General features: G+C 39.3%; 1 protein-coding gene across 3 annotated transcripts in view; it reads right to left on the bottom strand.

Annotated features, from left to right (window-relative positions):
- The window catches only part of SBF2 (SET binding factor 2), a 369,973-nt gene that overhangs the window by 101,985 nt on the left and 243,989 nt on the right, over positions 1–23,999 (bottom strand). For all 3 annotated transcript variants that reach the window (XM_079788328.1, XM_079788326.1, XM_079788327.1), the window contains exon 17: positions 1,240–1,308. In XM_079788328.1, coding sequence (XP_079644454.1) covers positions 1,240–1,308 — 69 coding nt within the window. The remainder of the gene's footprint in view (positions 1–1,239; positions 1,309–23,999) is intronic.

Below are 23,999 nucleotides of genomic sequence, written 5' to 3'. Positions count from 1 at the left end.
CTCCAGCAATGTCATTAGTTCCACACCCAAATTCATTTGTTGACATTTTTGCGGTTTAGCCTTGTTTCCTGATCATGCTCAGTGTGACTTCCAGTTCTCAGAAGTGTGAACCTCATAAATTCCACTTTCAGTTTTAGAAGAGGGCAAGTAGGAAAAAGAGGGATATTCACTGCTTGGCAGCAGAGAAAGAGCTCTCGATTAGGGAGAACTTTGGGTTAAGACCTTTAACTCCAAGACTGTGGACATACTATTTGAAATAGAGTTTTTAGAAAACTGGTCTTATCAATAAATATTTTTTGAGCACCTACTAGCTACTAGGAAAGTAGCTAGGCCTCATCAGTTAGAAATGGTGGATGAAACAGAAAGGACAGGCAGAATAAAAAGAGTAAGACTACTGCTAGCATCTAGGGGCATGATCATTTCATGGCGAGGACTCTACCTGAGGCCTTAAGACCTGGATATTTAATAAACCCATGAAAATATGGAGTCCCTTAAGCCGGAAGTCCTTCCATGTTCCCTGTTGAAGTCCCAAAGCTACTGCGTATGGCTCAGCAGTGAGTCAGCCTGGAGGCCACAGGCGTGTTGTTTCCCACTGCACATCTCAGAAGGATGTATTACATGTGCTGTGCAGAGTGTAGCTATTTAAATTCTTATAGGTTCTCCACAGGAAAAGAGAATAAAAAGAACTTGCTGAATTTATTTGCCATAAAACTAACTTCTTTATGAAAAGACATGGATAGGAGAAATGTAATAAATGTAAATGACAGAATCATGAGATTCACTAAACATTCCAGAAAATTCTCAGAAGGTTCATAGAGATTGCCAATGAAATTAAACTCTAATTTCTATCCCTATAGATTTAGTTAGTTTGTTCATTTGTTCATTTATTCATTCAACAAATATTTACTGATTGACATTAGACTATCACAACAGGTAAGACAAGACAATATCCCAACCTCATGGAATTTACTTTCTATGGTGGGGGAAAACACTCAAAAGTAAACAAATACATAACATAATTTCAGTTGTTATAAAGTGCTATAAAAAGTGAAGCAGGGATGAAATGGGTGGTTCTGTTTTAGATGATTTAGTATTATAGATTAAAATTTCTACAAATAGTATACAATAAATGTTATAACAAATATAACCACCGATATGTCTTAGACATACTGTATTCATGTACTGAATACTTTTATATAAATCAAAATGAGCTTATATATAAATCATAACGAAACTTACCCTATAGAAAGCACTGGTCAAAGGGAGTAATGCTGCAGCAATGTTATACTCCTCTAAACTCGAACAATCCTTAGACAAAACAAAGAGAAATAAGTATTAATTAGCACATCATCGGAAATTATAAACATATGGAAACAAAAATCTGGGATATATGGTTTACTGTCCTATGGGGTTCTTTTATTCCAAATTGTTACTAAGATGTACTAAGGTAAGTTTTTTTGGGAAAATACTGTCCCTGAAGCACATTCTTTTATAAATGAGGTAAAAATACATTTTGAGAAAGATATTTTGATATGCTCATGATGAATAGCTAGCTTTACTTACCTGCTTTCCAAAAACTGTGGTGAAGTATGTAATTCATAGAAAACAGTTTTTGGAGGAGGTTTTGGTACATTTAACTACATTTCACTGAATCTAAGATACTCTTTTTTTCATATTTTAACTTCTCTGAAACTGGAATGTATTTTATAATTAATTGGAATTTTTTTTCTCTGAAGAAAAAATACAAAGGGTATTTTCTTATTGATCAAGCAAGAAATACCACTGATGCTAAAATCCATTGGATGGAATGTTGTTGGAATAGTCAGAAAATCTTAGTGATAATGTGAAATGGTATAAAAATAGTATGGCAATTTCTCAAAATTTAAAAATAGAATTATCATATGATCCAACAATTCTACTTCTGAGTATATACCCAAAATAGTAGTGACTTGAACAGATATTTGTACATTCATGTTCATAGCGGCACTATTTAGAATATCCAATATGTGAAAACAACCCAACAGAGGAATGAATAAACAAAATGTGTGCATGCATGCATGCATGCATGCACAGAGGAATATTATTCAGCCTTAAAGAGGAAGGAAATTCCAACACACACTACAACATGGATGAACCTTGAGGACATTATGCTAAGTGAAATAAGCCATACTGTATGATCCAAACTAAGAAGCTTCTGCGCAGCAAAGAAAACCATCAACAAAATTTAAAGGAAGCTTACTAAAAGGGAGAACATTTGCAAATCACTTGTCCAGTAAGAGATTAATGTCCAATATATTCAAGGAACTCATATAAGTCAATAGCAAAAACACAAATGACCCAATTAAAAAATGGACCAAGAAACTAAATAGACATTTTCCCAAAGAAGACATACAAATGGCTAACAGGTATATGAAAAGGTGCTCAACATAATTAATCATCAGGGGAATGCAAATCCAAACCACAATGTATCACCTCACATCTGTTAGAATTGCTATTACCAAACAGACAAAAATTTACAAGTGCTAACAAGGATTTGGAGAATAGAGAACCCTTGTACACTGCTGGTGGTAATGTAAACTGTACAGGCACTATGAAAAACAGTATGGTGGTTCCTCAAGAAATTAAAAAATAGAACTACTATATGATCCAATAACCCCATTTCTGAGTATATATCCAAAGAAAATGAAATCATTATTTTTTAAAAAAATCCTTACACAAGGATATGTTTCCATTGGTTCTTAGAGAGAGACGAAGGGAGAAACATTGAATGGTTGCCTCCTACCCGTATATGCACAAATCGAGGATTGAACCTCCGTGAGAGGATACTCAATAAACTGAGCCACCCTGCTAGGGCTGGAATCATTATCTTAAAGAGATTACCTGTACTCCCATGTTCACTGAGGCATTATTTACAATAGTCAAGGTATGGAAACAAATTAAGGGGCCATCAATGAATGAATCATAAAGAAAATGTGGTTTATATTCACAATGGAATATTATTCAGCCTTAAAAAAGAAGGAAATCCTGACATTTGCAACAATATCGATGAACCTGGAGGGCATTTTGGTAAGTGAAATAAGTCAGACAAAGAAAAACAAACAGTTTATATTATCTATAGGTGAAATAAAAACAAAATTAAACTCAGAAATAGTAAAATGGTGGCTGCCAGGGGCTGGGGCATGGAGTGTATGGGGGGATGCTGGGAAAAGAGAACAAACTTTGAATTATAAGATGAAATAGGTCTAAGGATCTAATGTATAACATGGTGCCTATAGTTGATAATACTGTATTGTATAATTAAAATTTGCTAAAGGAATAGAACGTTAGTATTCTCACCAAAAAAGGGTGAATATGTGAGGTGATGGATGTTAACTCAATTTTTGAAATCCTTTCACACTATATACATCAAATTATCATACTATACCCTTTATATATACTACAATTTTACTTGTCAATTTTACCTCTCTTAATAAAACTGGAACATAATATACTGTCAGGCCCTGTAGGAAAACAGCACACCTTTCCCTATTTGGTATCACTGTATGTTCTCTATCATCTCCAAGGATTTTACAAAATAATCCCAGAACACGGCAAAAGTGTGAATCATCTTTTTTTTCATGACTTATTCCTCACCCCTTTACTTAGGACACTGCTATGCACAAGAATGTCATCCCCTGTGTCCCAGCACATCTGAGTTTCTTTAACAGAAATGCCTTGCATGTTTCTGAAGACTGTCATGAGGCCCAAGGCAATAAAGTTCAACAGACTTGAGCTGTAATCTTCTCCCAAGGAAATGGTTGGGATGCCAAGATGCCTTTTGACTTTGATTTCACAGCAGGGCTTCATTTGTAATAATTCTGTCCAAACTTTAAATGACAACAGCTGTGATATGAAGTCCAACACACTCATTTATAAAAATTTCCCACAAATTAAAAAAAATTGAACAATGGGGAATTTCAATCCATGACCAATTAGCAGGGAACAGGCAATCATAAAACATTTAGGAGCTATTTATTATCTTACAAAATGTTTACACATTTTAGTGCATGTCTCAAACCTGAGCGCCAGTCAAATGCTGATTGCAAAATATAAATATAAAATTCTTTGTAAGTCACGTTAGAGACATTCTAAGTTAATTAGGTTGAAAATGGAAAAATTTTAAAACAATAAGTCTACAACTATTGACATAGCAATAGCATTCCGGAATAGTGCAGTTATCTATTGGGGAATCAGTCCATAAATACACATCCTGAACTCCCCAGTGCTTTTGCCACATAATAGCAATGTAGTTACAGACATACCAGGCAATTTATAAACTTGCAAGAACTTGAATACTTATACATGTTTTATTCTGAACTTTGCTATGTAGTTTTCCTTTAATTTTCCTGCTACAATTGAAGAGTGAGCCCTGTAAATCTTAATTTCCCATTACCCTCAATTACTTCATACTTTCGATCTGCATACCTTTGAACTGCCATGGCCAGAATTCCTGTTAAATAAAACTCTGGAATTTCTCAAAAATGATATATTTAAACATTAAAGAAAAAGAGATTGAAAAGCACAACTGTCTTTGCACAAATGTCATATAACTGACTTTTCTTTAGCGTTTAGTTGATGTAGCTCAGGAAATTTTTTTTTGCGTTTTCCAAACACTGAGAACATTTGCATCTTCTACATAGGGGCAAAAATTAAAACTACCAAAGCCAAAAATACCTCTTTATATCATACTAGAGGCCCGGTGCACAAAATTCGTGCACAGAGGAGTGTGTCCCTCAGCCCAGTCTGCACCCTCTCCAATCTGGGACATCCCTCTCACAATCCAGGACTGCTGGCTCCCAACTCTCGATGGCCTACCTTCCTGATTGCCCCTAACTGCTTCTGCCTGCCAGCCTGATCACCCCCTAACCACTCCCCTTCCAGCCTGATTGATGCCTAACTGCTCCCCTGCAGGCCTGGTCTCCTTCAACTACCCTCCCCTGCAGGCCTGGTCACCCCTAACTGGCCTCCCCTGCAGGCCTGGTCCCCCCCAACTGCTCTCCCCTGCAGGCCTGGGTCCCCCGCAACTGCCCTTCCCTGCAGGCCCGGTCTCCCCCAACCTCCCTCCTCTGCCAGCCTGGTCACCCCTAACTGCCCTCCCCTGCAGGCTTGATCGCTCCCAACTGCCCTCCCTTGCAGGCCTGGTCCCTCCCAACTGCCCTCCCCTGCTGGCCATCTTGTGGCGGCCATCTTGTGTCCAGATGGGGGCAGGATCTTTGACCACATGGGGGCAGCCATCTTGTGTGTTGGAGTGATGGTCAATTTGCATATTACTCTTTTATTAGATAGGTTAGAAGCCTGGTGCACGGGTGGGTGCCGGCTGGTTTGCCCTGAAGGGTGTCCCGGATCAGGGTGGGGGTTCCCTTGGGGCGTGGGGCCTGTGGTGGTTTGCAGGCTGGCCACGCCCCCCAGCGACCCAAGCTGAGGCCCTGGGATCTGGGATTTATTTATCTTCTACAATTGAAACTTTGTAGCCTTGAGTGGAGTCAAGCCTCCTGCTTGCTCCTTCGCCACAGCCATTTTTGTTGGGACTTATCTGCTATAATTGAAACTCTGTAGCCTTGAATGGAGGCCTGGGCCGGCCAGGGTGTGCGGAAAGCTTGGCTTTCTCCACTGCCGGGGAAACCCAAGCCTCCTGCTCTCTCTGTGGCTGCTGCCATCTTGGTTGTGTTAATTTGCATACTTGCTCCTGATTGATGGGTGGTCATGGCTTGTGGGTACAGCGGAGTGATGGTTAATTTGCATATTATTCTTTTATTAGATAGGACTAGAGGCCCAGTTCATGAAATTTGTGCACTTGGGGGGGAGGTCGTTCAGCCCGGCCTGCACCCTCTTGCAGTCCGGGAGCCCTCGGGGGGTGTACAATTAAGGGCCTAAACAGGCTTAAGCCATCAGTCAGACATCCTTAGCACTGCTGTGGAGGCAGGAGAGGCTCCCGCCACTTTTGCTGCACTCACTAGCCGTGAACCCGGCTTCTGGCTGAGCGGCACTCCCCCTGTGGGAGTGCACTGATCACCAGGGGGCAGCTCCTGTGTTGAGCATCTGCTCCCTGGTGGTCAGTGCACATCACAGTGACCAATTGTTTCGCCGTCAGGCTGAAACTGGGTCTCTGACATCCCCCGAGGGGTCCCAGATTGCAAGAGGGCACGGGACAGGCCAAGGGACCCCACTGGTGCACGATTGGGGCAGGGCAAGGACGTGGGTGGTTGGCCAGCTGGGGAGGGACCGCGGGAGGGCTCCAGGGTGTGTCCGGCCTGTCTTGCTCAGTCCTGACCGGCCAGACACCAGCAGCAAGCTAACTTACTGGTCGGCATGTCTGCCCCTTGTTGCCCCCTGGTGGTCAGTGCACGTAATAGCAAGTGGTTGAGCGGCCTTAGCATATCATTAGCATATTACGCTTTGATTGGTTAAATGGCTGACAGGCTGACCAGATACTTAGCATATTAGGCTTTTATTATATAGGACTAGTGGCCCGGTGTATGGATTTGTGCACATTGAAAGGAAAGGACTGGGTTAGACGGGCCAGACACGCCCTGGAGCCAACCTCCTGCAGTCCCTCCCAGCCTGCTGTACCTGGCGTGGTACTGTGGCTCGAAGGGCATCTGTGGAGTGAGGGGGTCCCTCGGCCTGGCCTGCAGGGATCGGGCTGAAACCAGCTCTTCGACATCTCCTGAGGGGTCCCAGAGTGTGAGAGGGCACTCTGCAAAGTTGCTGTCATACAGAGTGTGGAATGCAAATGCAAGTGTGCAGTAAACCAGATTTGGGGCCGACAGTGCCCCAGCAACAACATAACTCACGGCCGAAGGTGGAATTGCGAGGCCCCAGAAGGAATCAGGCTCCCTCTCTCTGATTCCGGGGTGTGTCACTAGATAACTGCCACTGCCAAGTCATCGCAGCTCAGCAGCTCCTGCATTGAGCATCTGCCCTCTGGTGGTCAGTGTGCATCATACCTACCGGCCAGTCAGACGGCCGCTTAGCCTTTTATATATATAGCCGAGGGACCCTACTGCTTAAAAATGTCAGCTTTGTTCTGACCATTCCAGGATAATGAGCACACTCTTCTTCCAGATGTGTAAGCCCTCCATGGTGTTGACCCAACTTCCCACCCAACTGACCATATGACCCTGCCTGCTACAAGCTTTAAATGTCATCTTCTAGTCCACATCATAGTTATTCCTACCACATCAAACAACCCTTGGGATACTGTCTATGCCTTGCTTTGTCATTTACATTCTGCCCCCCTTGGCACCTCCAAAGCATTCCTCCATGTGTTTCCCTAAGCACAAAATAAACTAAAGGGATCCTGCTGTAGTGTCAGCCTCAGGTTATATTTTAATGCCAAATAAACTTATACAACCATTGAGAATGTATCAGAATTTTGAATATTACGGTTATATAACATGTACCATGACTCCCATTGGGATAGAAGGTGAATGCCAGGCTTGACAAATAATATTGAGTTTTGTCTTAAGTTTTTGAGAGACTGGCCCAAGTCTGCATCAATTTTTTTTTTACAATCCACTTTTATTTATTTACTTTTCAATAAGTTTAAATCCTAGAGGGGAAGAATATTATTCAGATTCTGTGTCCAATGGCCTTAGCAGGAAGATTCTCAGAATTTAGCATAAACCACTCTTTCCATGACCGCAAGTTACCTTTCTCCAGGTTATTCTGGTTTTGTTCAGCTTGCCACCAGGAATTACTGTTATTTTTTGCTTTGTACACATAAGCACATCTCTTTATATATATAACCACATTTATATAGACTTCAGTTTCATCTCAAGCATAAACACCTTCACTTTTAAGAAGAGCTGTGTGTTCCCTCTGGTTTCGAAGACCCTGCTTACAGCCATCAAAAGTGGCCTTGGACCACAACCTTCCTGACTATTTGTTGCCACAGAAGTCCTGTCCCCAGGCCTCTGCAGGCTCCAAGTAGCAGAGAGCTGCTTCAATTTTACATGCCTGGAGACTAGAACACTGCACCTGGCATACGGTAACAGCTAACATTTACTCAGTGTTTACTGAGTATCAGACATTCTTTAAGTATGGATTTACACAAATTATTTCACTTAATTTTTACAACATCTCCAGGAGGTAGATACCAGAATTATTTTAAATATGCTGATGAAATAACTGATTCATTCACAGATTAAATACCTGGGGTTAGTCACAAGTTCACAAATGTAGGAGACTGAATTCAAAACCAGGTAGTCTCACTCCAGTATTTGTGTGCTTTAAACCTCTGAGTTCTCTTCAACCTAAATGCAATAAGGTATGAAACTAAAATAAAAATGGCACCCATGGGAAACACAATTCAGGCAAAAGAATAAGTCTTCTATTAATTATAAATAATATCCTCCAGAGAGTTTGAAACCATACTAAATTTATGAAAAAGCAATTGAAAATATGAAATGTGATTGCTAAAGGGCTAGAAGATATCTTCAGTAATTTTTTAAAAATAAAGAAATATAGAGGATCAAGTTAATGCTTCTAAAATATGCATAATGGGAATGCTGGGAACAGAGAACAGAGAAAGTAAAAGTAGGAGAAAGTAAAAGAAATAATGAAAAGAACGTAGTCCTCCTTTGCAAAGGGTTTCAAATAGGATAAATGAAAAGATATTTGGTAGAATGAATAAAATGTGGTATCCTATATAATAAAGGCCAGTGGTGTCAGAACTGAAACGACCAGAGACCAGAGACCAGACCACCAGGGCCCCTCGCGGGCTAGCCCCACCCCCAAGCAAGTGGTTAGGGGCAATCAGGCAGGCAGGCAGAGTGGTTAGGGGTGATCAGGCAGGCAGACCAGCAGTTAGGGGTGATCAGGTAGGCAGGCCAGCCGTTAGGGGAGATCAGGTAGGCAGATGGCCCCTCGCTGGGCTGGCCCCGTCCCCCAGCAAAGAAAGAGGGAGGCCCAGGCCAGCCAAGCCATTGCACCCTAGCCTATGGCCTGCAGAGGGAGGCCACGAGTGGCAGGGGATGGAGGGGCAGTGCTGCACAGATGGCAAGCAGTGGCAGTGGCGGGGGGTGGGGCCAGCTGCCTGCAGCTGGGAGAAGGAAAGCCCTGATAGGCCCTGATCTCAGGCCAGGCCTAGGGACCCTACCCGAGGGGTCCCGGATTGTGAGAGGGTGCAGACGGGGATGAGAGACCCCCCAAGAGCACGAATTTTTGTGCACCGGGCCTCTAGTATAGATATAAAGGAATACTACATGAAAATGAAAATATAAATTACAGCTATATCCAACATCTTGGAGAATCTCCCAAAGACAATTTTGAGTCAAAGAATTAAGATAAAAAGAATATATCACCTCCATTAAAATCATCCTCATCAAATTAGTCAGTACTGAACCAAATCTTCCTGATTAACATTAGCCTCTACCTCTATTTATCTCATCAAAGCACATAAAAATCTACCATAGTGATGCCAAAGAATTGCTTAAATCAAATCATACTGACAAAGGAGAACCCAACAAAGTTAGATCAGGTAAAAAAGAGAGAAGATAATCAGTTAAGCTGATTTCATTGTAAGTGCTTTAAAACAAAATCATTTGCTGTCAAGGGATTAAGGGAGTCACTTGGGAAAAATAATGAAGGCTTTAAATATTTTTGTAAAAATGACTCATGTAATACTTTAAACAATAAAGAATTTTTTAAAATTATTATCTTTAGGATAGTGCTGTAAAAGCCAAACAAGGTAAGGTATCATGCAATTTTGTTAGAAGAATTATTTTAGCCAGACTGTGTGGCTCAATGGATTGAGTACTGTCCCATGGACCAAGAGGTCCTGGGTGCAATTCTAGTCAGGGCACATGCCCGGGTTGCAGACTGGATCCCAAGTAGGGGGCGTGAGATCAATGATTCTTTCTCATTATTGACGTTTCTATAACTCTCTCCCTCTCCTTTCCTCTCTGAAATCAATAAAAACATATTTAAAAAATATTTTAAATACTTTTCCCTCCCACAAACAAAAATCAGATTCATACCTGGGTTCTAAAAAGATGAACACATGGTAAATATTATTACCTAAATTTTTATTAAAATAAAATTTTATAATTTCTTCTTTTAAATATAATGTAACAAACTCTTTCCCTACTATTTGGTATGAAAGTTTAGTCCCTCTTTTACATGGATTTACTGATGGTGATAGTAAAATTATCCACTCTTAAGGATGTAAAGGATACAGGAGTGATCTCCAGTCTGGTGTCTGCAGAAACCAGACAGATAGATCCTGAAGAGTGAAAGTATTCCACAGCAAATTCAAACAAGCAGTATCACCAACTGCATTTATATAACAAAGATGTGTTGTCTTTGCAAAAGCAGATGATCATGGCTTCAGGTATATAGTATGCAACCACTGATGTGGTGAATACATTCTTCTCTATCCCCATAGAGGAGGAACATCTGAAACAGTCTTCATTAATATGAAATGGATAATGGTAAACATTTACAATTTTGCCTAAAGTATATGTTAACTAGTCCAAGGTACTTTAGACTCTTAATGCAGACAAGAAAAGAGTTATCATTTTGGCAGAGATAACTAAATCTGGATGCCAGGTGGAGGTAGGGTTTATGTTACACGATGGGAGCAAGGAGGAATATGTCTGTCACCTAGGTAAATCCCTGGGTACATTTTGGCACTTCCTTGCCAAATTCTGGGAAAACGAACAAGTGCAGTGACTCTGAGCTGAGAAAGACATGTGACCAGGGACCAAGACTCCCCCAGGATGAGGGCCTGGGTCATATTGCCAAGGAAGCCACTGAAAACAACAGGAGAAGGGAATCAGGAAAGGGAGGTAGAAGGAAGATAACATTTACAACCCCATGATCAGATACAGCAACAGGGGCTAAAGTTTTTTTCCATGTACCCTTTTCTAAGCTTCCCCCAGTGAGAGGCACACTAGAATTCCGGGTGAACTGTTCCTGAATACACATGAAGAAATGAAGCGGAGCAGCACAAGGGGTAGACATGGCAATGCCCTATCCAGATCTCTTGAAGAAAAGACTTGTCCCCAGGACTGGGAGTGCTGTCAACAGCCCTTTCTGGGGGTGGCAGCCAATATTCAATGACTGATCAAGATGTGGGTATAAAGACTGAACCATTTCAGCTTAATGTGGGACAACTCCAGCTTGGGAACTCTGTGTGGGCTTAGCTAAATTCTCCTTGGGCCACAATATTGCTTGGCTTCTCCTGCCCAGTTCTACTTCTTTTCCTTCCCTTCCACAGGTATTGATCCCAACAGCACTAAACAAATATCTCTTGTGCTTCACTCTGCCTCAGAATCTGTTTCCAACTCGAAACAATTTCCCAATGAAGTAGGAGCACACATTTTTGCCTGGGGTTCCGTTTTCTGGGGAACCCAGGCTAGGACAGATCTGTAGTTTGGGAAGATCAGTATGGATAATAAATGTGTTTGAAAGGGAACAAGAATGAACATCGAATGAATACTTAAAAGGGTAACACCAGCCTAGGTGGGCTAATGATAGCTTTGATTAGGGTATTAGAGGTGGAGGTAGAGCAAAGTAGATAGAATTTTACAGGGTAAAAATCAATATAACTTGGTGTTAGGGTTGAGGCAGAAGGATTTCTTAGGTGTTTTTTTTTGTTGTTGTTGTTTGTTTTTGTTTTTTGCATAACTAATCAATGATGATGCCATTTGCCAACATTAGGAACAATGGAAGGGGTCAGAGGAGATGGATATCACGAGATCAGTTTGTAACTATTAAAAGTGAAGCATCTTTGAGACATGAAAATAAAATATCAGGTAGCCAGTATAGATGGTAATTCATGATGTGGCTGTGGAAGAGATCACCCTTGAGGAGGGTATAAGATGTGATAAAAAACAACAACTATGTTTTGAAAAATTAAAGGCCGAGTGGAGAAGAATGAGCTTTCAAAGATGGAGAAGGAATGGCCAGGCAGAGGGAGGAAATGTAGGAAATGTTCATCATGGCAGGCAAGGAAAGAGTGCTTCAGAAAGAACTCTGACTGATAAACTGCTTCCTCTACCTTCAAAGCAAGGAAAAGCTGGTGGATGTAATCATGAAGAGATAACAGTAATAATTTATATAGTTTACATAGTTTCAAAGTAACTCCTATACTGTATATTATGTTTGCTTTCCTTTGCAGACCCTACCCCCAAAAGAGTACAGTTTAAGTTCCTGTGAAGAAAAAAGAGAATGAATTATAAATCTGCCACATTTAGAAGGACTAACAAGTAAATAAGCCTTCTGCATTACAAAGCCTTCATAAGTATAAGTCAGGTTATATAGAAACACAGTTCTTTTTAGCATTTTAAATTCATGTTATTACTATGCTGCTGTTATAATATTAGCAAAGGATAAAATAATCAAGTATATATATAACAAATTATCACAAATAACTAGAGACAATTTTCTTCATGATTTATATTGTAAAACAAATGACAGCATAAAAGCAGAGGAAAACTTAGCTAGCTCTTAGTTTCAAAAAGAATTTTCAGGAATGCTATTGTAAATAGTTAAAAATGGACATTGGCAGAAAAAATTTAAATTATAAGACTATAATTATCAGCAATATAATTTATGAAAATCTTTTTTGAAAGTTAAATTACAAAGAACAAAATACATGAAAGTGAGACTCAACCACATCTAACCATCCTTAAAGATAAACAGGCAAGGAATTATCAACTTTGTGGCTAAATATATTTTTTTCTGAAGCACTGATAAGAAAGACACTCAGTAAAATGTGAAGTGTTGCATAAGGTCAGGGTAGTAACATGAAAGCAGTCCTGGGAATCCTAAGAAAATAATGTGCAAGTTCTGAACTTTTCATTTTTAAAAAAAATTTGAACTGGTATTTAAAAAAAAAACTTATTGCCCCGACCAGGGCTGCTCAGTTGGTTGGAGTGTTGTCCAGTACACCAAAAGGACACATACCTAGGTTGCAAGTTCTACCCACGTTCAGTCAGGGTGCATGCAGGAGGCAACCAATTCATGTTTTGCTCTCTCACATCCATCTCTCTCTCTCTCTCTCTAAAACAAAACAAAAATAACTTTTAATTGAATTTATTGGGGTTGCATCCTATCTAATAAAAGAGTAATATACAGATTGATCATCACTGCAACACACAATATGTCTGCCCCCATGTGATCAGAGATCCTGCCCCCATGTGGACACAAGATGGTCACCACAAGATGGCCAGCAGGAGAGGGCAGTTGGAGGTGATCAACCCTGCAGGAGAGGGCAGTTAGGGGTGACCAGGCTGGCAGAGGAGGGAAGTTGGGGGCAAACAGGCTGGCAGAGGAGGGAAGTTGGGGGCAAACAGGCTGGCAGGGGAGCAGTTAAGCATCAACCAGGCTGGCAGCAGAGTGGTTAGGGGGTGATCAGGCTGGCAGGCAGAAGCAGTTAGGGGCAATCAGGAAGGCAGGCAGGCGAGCAGTTGGGAGCCAGCAGTCCTGGATTGTGAGAGGGATGTCCGACTGCCCGTTTAGGCCCGATCCCACCGGTGGGATCGGGCCTAAACGGGCAGTCGGACATCCCTACAGGAGTCCCAGATTGGAGAGGGTACAGGCTGGGCTGAGGGACAACCCCCCGCCGTGCACGAATTTCGTGCACTGGGCTTCTAGTTGGTTAATAAAATTATATAAGTTTCAAGTTGAACTTATTTCTTAATGGCATATAAAACTAGACAATGACCAGAAGATTAACCCACTCTAGATTGGCTTTGGCCTTCTGAAACCCCCAACCCCATTTTCACTGCCAAAGGTCATTATCAAGGACTTCTTACTTGCCAACCAAATGGAAAATGTTTAGACATTTAACTTCCATACTATTTGTTAAGGTTAAGCACATGCTTCTTCTTCTCCTCCCTCTTTTCTTTCCCGTCTCCTTCTTCTTCTCCTTCCTTTTCCTCCTCTCTTCTTCTACATCTTCTCCTCTCTTAAAAATTCAAAAAATTCTTATAAAATAAAATATAGGTAAACAAAAATGTAATTGTGTGGAGATGGATGATAACTAGATCTACTGTGGTGGCCAATTTTCTGAAACAAAAGTGGTTGGCTCGTGAAGAGTAAGTGTGGCCCTAGATGGTTTTGCTCAGTGGATAGAGCACTGGCCCAAGGACTGAAGAGTCCTGGGTTTGATTCCGGAAGAGGGCATGTACCTCAATTTCAGGTTCTCAGGCCCTGGTTGGGGTGCATGCAGGAGGCAACCAATCAATGTGTCTCTCTCACATTAATGTTTCTCTCTGCTCTCTCTCTCCCTTCCACTCTCTTTAAAAATCAATGGGAAAATATCCTTGGGTGGTGATTAACCAAAAAGGGGGGGGGGGGGGAAAGAGTGAGTTTGGCTGTGGAACCCAGTACCTTTATTTCAGAATGTCAGGGAAGTATGAAATGGAGGGAGACCATGTCTTTCTAATCTTGGTGTTCTATCCAGGGCTCCACAACTGCATCTACTCTTAATCTTCCCACTCACTGTGCACATCACCCACTGCCTTCTTTTTCTTCTCCAGTTTGCCTCTCTTCTCTTCTTAATCTATGTGCCTATCACAGTTCACAAAATGTGGTCCCTGGACCAGCAGCATGAGTTTGACTGAGGACTTGTTCAATATGCAAATTCTCAGGCTCCACTCCATACATACTGAATCAAAAATCAGGTGTAGGGACCAGCAATCTGTGTTTTCACTAGCTCTCCAGTTATTGCAATGCATGCTAAGCTTGCAGAATCACTAGCCTATAGGGTACCATGATTGTTCTTTCTGATATGACTTGGAACCATTTTGGAAAAATTGGCCAATATTTGACTTGATTTAGATTCAGGTAAATGTGTGAAATATTTTGTGTTATTCAAATTACTCTACATTTGCTTAAAGTAATACTTAAAGTAACTAGCACTGGATTCTTTAAACCAAAATCTAAGTGTTTAAAAAAAATAAGTTTATCTTAAGTTTATATTTATTACTAGAGGCCTAGTGCATGAAATTCGTGCACAGGGGAAGGGAGGTGTCCCTCAGCCCAGCCTGCACCCTCTCCAATCTGGGACCCCGAGAGGGATGTCCGGTGGTATCGGTCCTAAACGGGCAGTCGGACATCCCTCTCACAATCCAGGACTGCTGGCTCCCAACCACTGCTTGCCTGCCTGCCTGATTGCCCCTAACCACTTCTGCCTGCCAGCATGATCACACCCTAACCACTCCCTGCTAGCCTGATCGATGCCTAACTGCCTCCCTGCCGGCCCTATTGCCCCTAACTGTCCTCCTCTGCCAGCCTGGTCGCCCCCCACAACTGCCCTCCCCTGCTGGCCCAGTAACCCCTAACTGCCCTCCCTTGCCAGCCTGGTCACCAGTAACTTCCCTCCCCTGCTGGCCCGGTAAACCCTAACTGCCCTCCCCTGCTGGCCCAGTAACCCCCAACTGCCCTCCCCTGCTGGCCTGGTTGCCCCCAACTTCCCTCCCCTGCTGGCCCGGTAAACCCTAACTGCCCTCCCCTGCTGCCCCGGTAACCCCTAACAGTCCTCCCTTGCCGGCCTGGTCACCCCCAACTGCCCTCCCCTGCTGGCCTGGTTACCCACAACTGCCCTCCCCTGCAGGCCTTGTCACCCCCAACTGCCCTCCCCTGCTGGCCTGGTCCCCCTCAACTGCCCTTCCCTGCAGGCCTGGCCCCCGCCCCCCCCATCCTCCCCTGCAGGCCTGGTCACTCCCAACTGCCCTCCTCTGCCGGCCCAGTCACCCCTAACTGCTCTCCCTTGAAGGCCTGGTCCCTCCCAACTGCCCTTCCCTGCTGGCCATCTTGTGGTGGCCATCTTGTGTCCACATGGGGGCAGCCATCTTTGACCACATGGGGGCAGCCATCTTGTGTGTTGGAGGGACAGTCAATTTGCATATTACTCTTTTATTAGATAGGATATGTCTTTATTCTTTCAACCAAAAAATATGGGCTTACAAAATGAAAACTTGTATATGGGCCCTACCATTGCAGTCACTCTGTTTTCAAAGGACTTATCAGCTAGGGAAACAAAGAGGCAGGCCCCACAAAAGCTAATGCAAATCAGTGTGTTTAACATGCCACATCAGAAGTAGAAGGAGGTGTTATGGGAACATATATGGGGAAGTGAGTTCATCATAGCAATCAGAAAAGATTTAATGAATGAGGGGCATTTAAACTGGACTAGAAGGTGAACAGGCTATTAAGATTCATTTCTTTTCTTTCACATCATTTCTCTCTTATATGCCTGTATATAAAGGCTGTACTTTGAAGAAATATTATTATAGTTATAGACTGAACACTATTTTATTGTTTAAACACTATGAGTATACTGGAAAAAGCATAGGACTGAACACTATTTTATTGTTTAAACACTATGAGTATACTGAAAAAGCACAGGATGATTTCAGTAAATCATCAAGATTTACTCTTATCTATAGTATGTCACTATTTGGTGCAGTGATCTTGAGCAAATTACTTCACCTCTCTGGATTTTAGTTTCTTCATCTAGGAAAGAGCTGGAACTCAGTGATCTCAAATGACCTTTATTTTTATTTCTTATTTATCTAAAGCCTTTTGAACTCCATTTCTGATTTCAACTGGTTCAATTATTAAAATATTCATCAAGAAAAGGAATTACTGCCAGAACCGGTTTGGCTCAGTGGATAGAGCGTCGGCCTGTGGACTGAGGGGTCCCAGGTTCGATTCCGGTCAAGGGCATGTACCTTGGTTGCGGGCACATCCCCAGTGGGGGGTGTGCAGGAGGCAGCTGGTCGATGTTTCTCTCTCATCGATGTTTCTGACTTTCTGTCCCTCTCCCTTCCTCTCTGTAAAAAATCAATAAAAAATATATTAAAAAAAAAAGAAAAGAAAAGAAAAGGAATTACTTTTTTTTTTGTGTGTAGCTATCTAGGCAAATAGCCTCTGTAAGTACTTTGGCTACAGAGTAGATTCCAGAAGCTAGTTGTATGAAGTTTACAGAACAGTGTTAGGCTTGAAACGTGCTCATGACAGACCACATTAGGAAAGCGTGTCTTTAAAATTACATTACTTCATCTCTAATGAGAAGTATTTCACGAGGCCATGGCAAGTGGTCTAAACCTTGGCTGACCAACTTTCTGATGCGTTGATAGAAAAGTCATTCCTCAAACTGCAAAACCTGCTCTGAAGCAAACCAAAATTAAAACAATAACAACAAAACACATAAGGCCAGAATTGCATTCCACAATGGAGAGCTTCAGAGGTTTAAATTAAGTGGAAGAATTTTTGCTTTAGTGAGATAAGACTTTAGGGGGAGATTAGACTCTGAAAACATGTCTAGAATATTTCAGGCCAAATATAATTCTTAGTGCAGAGGAACACAATGAAAACTATTTACTATGGTTGTGAAAATTTGAACTTATCAAAAGTTGAGTAACCTTTTTTAAAAAAAACCTCACCCAAGGGTATGTGTTGTTTTTTTTAAATTTATCTTTATTGTTAAAAGTATTACAGATGTCCCCTTTGTTCTCCCTATTGGTCCCCTCTTCCCCACTATCACCCCCTCTCCCCCGCCAGAATATGTGAGAGAGAAACATTGATCAATTGCTTCCCGTAATCGAACCCACAATCTTTTGGTGTACGGACGATGCTCCAACCAACTGATCTTATTCTTTAAAGAATGAAAAGGGGCATTATCTTTTTTATTCTAAAACAGGCTGTAGATCTTCACCATTGTCTAGTCTGGCTCCTCCTGGTACATGGAGATCATACTGTGAACTACACGAAAAGGAATTTAGCAGAGGCCTTTGGGATGTACCATCTTACTGGCCAAGTATCTGTACCTAATTGACTTTCCTCACCCTTTTAAAAGGGCATCTCTAATTCATGGCCCCAATGGGTGCCTAAACTTCAGTCAATTGTTGCAGCAATATCCAAGCGAAGTGGATTTCACTAAAGGCAGACATAGAATTATAGACCAGAAGGTTTAGTAACTTGGATTGAATTGAATGCTAGTACCATTATTAAAAAGTGATATTTGCTAAATCTCTTGTAGGTTTTTGTTGGTCTCAATTGTTTTTTGTTTTTTTTTTTCTAACCAGTCTTCTATTACTAGGGTCAAAGGAAAATGAATACAGGTAAAGTGAGAAGCAGGACCAACTTCACTGAGGTTTGAGCATGCAATTCTAGAGCAATAACATTTAACAGAAATATTATGTTAGCCATATGTATAATTAAAATTTTCTACTAGTGTGATTAAAAAAACACAAGAATAATTAGTGTGATAATACATTTTATCTAAATAAATACATTTGAAATATAATCATTTCAACTTGTAATCAATATAAAAATAATGAGATATTTACACTCTTTTTTTCTAACTAAGTCTTCAAATTCCAATATGTATTGCACACTTATAGCCCATCTATTTGGACTAGGTACATTTCACGTACTTAGTATATAGTCCCACATGTCACCTTAATGCTGCTGCATTAGTCTGTAATACCCTTAATATCTAAGTTTTACAGACCCAAAGTTATGGGAACTATGATTTTCCCTCTTCATTTTTTTTTTCTTTCACAACAGCTCTTCCTTTGGCTTTTAATTTCTATTTCTGGAATATAACTTAGAATATTTATGGTAGGAGATATCAAGCTAGGGACTAAATGTCTTATGGGACAACTAAGAAATGTCAATTTCTGCACGCAAAGGAATAAGGAGGTTTGGATTTAGGTAATAAAGTGCTTTTCATAAAATTAGTCATAGATAAAAGAGAGGAGAGATCAGTCTGAACTTCAAAGGATATTAAAGCCAGGCAGATTCAAAGGCTAAGATGTGGATATTTTCCTTTTGACCTTGTTATTATACTGAGTTGTCTGTTGCAAACTCTATAATCTTGAGTTGTATTTATAAGAAAGTGTTTTATCTTCTTTGTTTTTTCCTCTTTCCACAGTGAGGCTTGTTCATTTCTGTGCTGAATAAGTAGAAAAGCATTGATTTTCCTATAACTTAGGCACCTGTCAATCTCTGACATTGGTGAACCTTTACACGTAGGCTTGAGAGTTAGGAGAGTTTTGCCTTTTTCCTTTTTTACAACAAACTACCACTTCAAAGATCTTACATGGGGCGGGGGGTGGGTGGGGGGGAGGATAGCCTGACTCAAAATATCACGATGCTGTAACTATTGAGATTCATGTACTAGAATACATGTTTCTTTCCAATGGACAAGTTATATTTACCAATATAGATCATATACTAGACCACAAAATAGGTCTCAATAAATTTAAAAGGATTCAAATAATAGAAAGTGTCTTTTCTGACCACAATAGAATCAAATTAGCATGATTTCACAAAGAAACTCCTGAAAGATTCACAAAGATGTTTATTATATAATCCAATTCTAAATAACCCGAGGCTTCAAGAAGAAATTAAAAGAGAATGAGACAGTATTTTGAAATAAATGAAAATGATGATATATATTATAAAAATCTGTTAGCTACTGCTAAGGTAGTACGTAGTGGAAAAAGAACAGTCTCAAATCAATCACCTCAGTTCCTACCTTAAAAAAATGGAAATAGAGTCAATTATACATGAAGAAGAAGAAAGGAAATATTAGATCAGAATTCAATAATAGAACACAAAAGCAATTAAGAAATCTATGAAACCAATAATTGATTTGTTGAGAAATTCTATAAAATAGACAAATCTCTAGATAGACTAACCAGAGGAAAAAAGAGTAGACAACATATGATTGCTATGAGAAATGATATTAACTACAGATTCTATAGCTATTAAAAGGACAATAAGGAAATATTAGATTATTTTTTAAAAATATATATTTTATTGATTTTTTACAGAGAGGAAGAGAGAGGGATAGAGAGTTAGAAACATCGATGAGAGAGAAACATCGATCAGCTGCCTCTTGCACACCCCGTACTGGGGATGTGCCCGCAACCAAGGTACATGCCCTTGACCGGAATCGAACCTGGGACCCTTGAGTCCGCAGGCCGACGCTCTATCCACTGAGCCAAACCGGTTTCGGCAGATATTTTTGCTTATAAATTGAACAACTTTGATAACACAAATTCCTTCCATGCACAATATGCCAAAGCTCTTAAAAAAAAGTAACCTGAATAAAATTACATCTGTGAAATAATTAAACTTATAGTTACAAACCTTCCCATAAGAAAAAACCCAGGGCTGTATAGCTTAATTGGTGAATTCTACCAAATATTTAAGGAAGAAATAATTGCAATTCCAGACAAACTCTACCAGAAAATTGAATAGAAGATACACTTGCCAACTCATTTTATGAGGCTAGCAATACACTGCTTCCAAACCAGAGAAAAACATGGAAAGAAAACTATGGATTAATTTCCTCATAAACATAGACAGAAAAATTATAAACACAGTTTTAGTAAATAAAATTCAATAATATATTTTAAAAGTTAATGCATCATGACCAAGTAGAATGGAAAGGTGGTTTTACATTAGAAAAATCACCTAATGCATCATGTTAAAAAAAAAAAGAACATATGACCACCTTAACAGACACAGAAAAAAGCATTTTGCATAACCCAATATCCACTCTTACATTTAATTTATGTGTTAATTTGGGGAGAATTACTATCTTATTATGTTAAATTTCCCATCCAATAACTGGTCCATTTTCCCATTTTTGTTTTATGCCTTTCAATAAGCATTCTTAACTAAAACTCTCAGCACCCTAGGTATCAAAAGATATTTCCTGAAACAGACAGTATCTATGAACAACCTAGGTTCTGGCAAATATATAAATGTTGTAAAACATTGGCAAAGACAGGTAAAACTATCTTTTTTTTTTTTTTTGGGGGGGGGGGGGGGGAGGGGACTGGTACTATTTATTGTATGCCTAGAAACCCAAGACACTTTAATAGAAAACTAAAGTTTCTAACAGTATTTGGTAAAATGGAAAGATATGCAATATACAAAGTCAATAGCTTTGAATTATTTTAGCAAAAAGTAACTAAAAATGGAAGTGGGAAAGGTGTTCCATTCATAATAGCAATGCAAACTATAAAGTACTAGGAAATACATTTAACAAAGCAAAACACTTAAGAAGAAAAGTTTAGAGGCTTATTGAACTTAGTTGGAGGTAATTCATTTCAGTATTAGATTGTGCTGCACTATGGTATAATCTTCAGTGGTTGCAGTGATTTAAATCAAGTACTATGCTTACAGCAAGCAAAGTACACAGGAAATGTAGGTGGTTTGAGCAGCTGTGCAGTACTGAACTAGAGCACACAACCCATTAGTAAGCAATTGCAGTTACTTAAAAATGAAATAAAGTATTACTTTTCTTCAATTTAGGTGATTTTTTTTTAAACAGTTAGTCAGGTGTAAGGACATAAATACACATTAAGTTGACTCTACCTACTTAGTAAGCGAAGCTGTTAGGTATTTATTTTGGCCCAGGGAGCACCAAGAAATAATTGCTGAGAACTAAAGACTGAACTCACAGACTTTAAGAACTTCTCAAACCTTTAGCTTCAGAAGTTAAAAATAAGAAAAGAAAAGAAAAAAACTAGGCAAAAGTAAATAATAAAATAGAGAAATCAAACAGTAACTTATATTCAAAGGCAAAGGGTTTGTAGAGTAATAAAACTGGCAAAACCGATTTTTAAAAATCTTCTTATAAAAGAACAAATCAACAATAGACAAATGCCTAGGAAAAAATTATTAAATTCATGAAAAATCTGAATAGTCTATAATCAGATATTTGAAATATGCTGCAAGGAAACACTAAATTCAGATGGCTTCACTAGTGAGTTCTTCTAAGGATCACACTAGTTCATCTAACATGCATCTTTCAGAGAAGAGATGCAGAGAACACGTCCTACTTCATTTCCTGACACTAAGTATAACCCTGCTCCCATACCAGTCAAGAACAATATGAGAAATTATAGGCTTAATCTCAATCATGGAAACAATCAAGGGAAAAATTCCTAACACATCCAGTTCAACAACCCATGGAAACAACTGATAGTTGCAGAAAAAGCACTTCACAAAATTCAACACCTTTCAGTATTAAAACTTCAACACTTTTTGTATTACTTTCAGCTGTACAACACAGCGGATAGACATTCATATAGGTTACAAAGTATTCCCTCGATAATTCAAGTGTCCACCTGGTAGTTATTAAAATTTTGTTAACTATATTCCCTATGCTTTACTTTACACACCATGCCTATTTTGTAACTACCAACTAATAGGAAGAGGACTTTTTAACCTGATATAGGACATCTATAAAAATATTTTAGCAAATATGAAGTTCAAATATTAAACTTTAAAAGAAGGGCATTATCACTTTTATTTAATGTTATTTTACAAATCCTTGACAGAAATAAATATATAAAGTTTGGAAAATAAGATAAAGAGCATGACTATTACTGGATGATATGACTGTCAACATAAAGAACTAAAAAGAATATGTAGATAAATCATTAGAATGAAGGAAGTCTGCAACATTTAATAAATTTACTATCTTTCTACATGTCAGAAAAAAGCAATGAGATTATATTGGCTCTCTTTTATAAGAATAACATTTATAGTAACAATAGTAACAACAAAAAATAGGGTAGCCAGAAATAGATCTAAGAAAAGATATATATGACCTGCATGGAGAAAATCATATTGTTACAAAAGACATTAAAGGCTTATATACATTAAGAAATACACCATGTTTACAGATAGGAAGATCTGCAAAAATGTCACTTTTCCCCTAAATTAGTCTGTGGAGTCAACATAATTTTATTCATAATCCCAACAGAGTTGCTCATGGAATTAAAAAAGGTGATTCTAAAATTCTATAGAAAAGCAAATATTTCCTAGGAGATATAGCATGGGGACTGGTCTTGCAGGTATTAAGATTTATTATAAAACTTTAAGACTATGTGATGCTTTTGTGAAAACAGGCAGACAGATTAACAGAACAGAAATCCTGACGGACCCACATATTTACAGAAATGTGATATATGAAAAGGGGGCCATAGCAAAACTGGAGAAAGGTTATGTTATTAAATAAATTGTTCTGGCAGAAAATTGGTTATACATTTAGAAAAAAATTAACTGGGTCTCTAACTTATACAATCCATACAAATCAATTTCAAATAGGTCAAGGACTTAAATATAAAAGGCAAAATTATTAAACTTTTAAAGAGAGTATGAGAATATCTTTTGGACCTCATGGTAAGGAAGGATTTTTTTAATATAAGACATAAAAAAAGTACAAACCATACAGGAAATGACCAATGAAATTGATTGACTACATTAAAATTATAAACTTACATTTATCAAAAGATCATAAAGACAAGGAAAAGACAACCACAACCTAGTAAGAAATGCCTGAAACATAAAAAACTTGGCGTTCAGAACATATTAAGAACTTTATAAATCAATGAGAAAAAAAACAATGCAAAAAAGGGCAAAAGTAACAAATAGTATTTCCTTACATAGAAAAGATGCAAAGCCAATAAACAAGAAAAAGTGTTCCATTTTATTAGTTATAAGGGAACTGCAAATTATAACTATGATATACCCTTTTACAATCACTAAACTGGCAGAATTCAAAAATTAAGACTTTTTAATAGCAAATGTTGGCAAAGATGTGAATAAGAACTATCACACATTGCTGTTAAGACTGAATTTATAAAGCTATTTTAGAACATTTGTCATAATCTAGTAAACTGAAGTTGCACAAACTCTATGACTGAAGGATGACAAAATAAAAACAATGTGTACATGGTGAAGCTTATTGACGGTAAGCTTCATTATAGCTTGACCAAGTTGAGCTATTCTGTTGAGAAACTCCTAATTTAGGATCTTTAGTAAAATCTTTTTCTTTTGGCTGGCCGCATTTCTCCGAGAATTGTCTTCCGATGTCTTCCTTGAGGTCAGGCTTCCAGAGTTCTGGGAGCTGAAGGGAATGTGGACTGGTATTCTCAATATTTGGCATTCGCTTACCCCCCTTGCTTGTAACAAAA

The sequence above is a fragment of the Cnephaeus nilssonii genome (genome assembly GCF_951640355.1).
Source record: "Cnephaeus nilssonii genome assembly, chromosome: 13".
In the NCBI taxonomy this organism is placed as follows: Eukaryota; Metazoa; Chordata; class Mammalia; order Chiroptera; family Vespertilionidae; genus Cnephaeus; species Cnephaeus nilssonii.
Note: the sequence above shows the minus strand (reverse complement) of the source record. Positions and strands in the feature narration are given on the sequence as shown.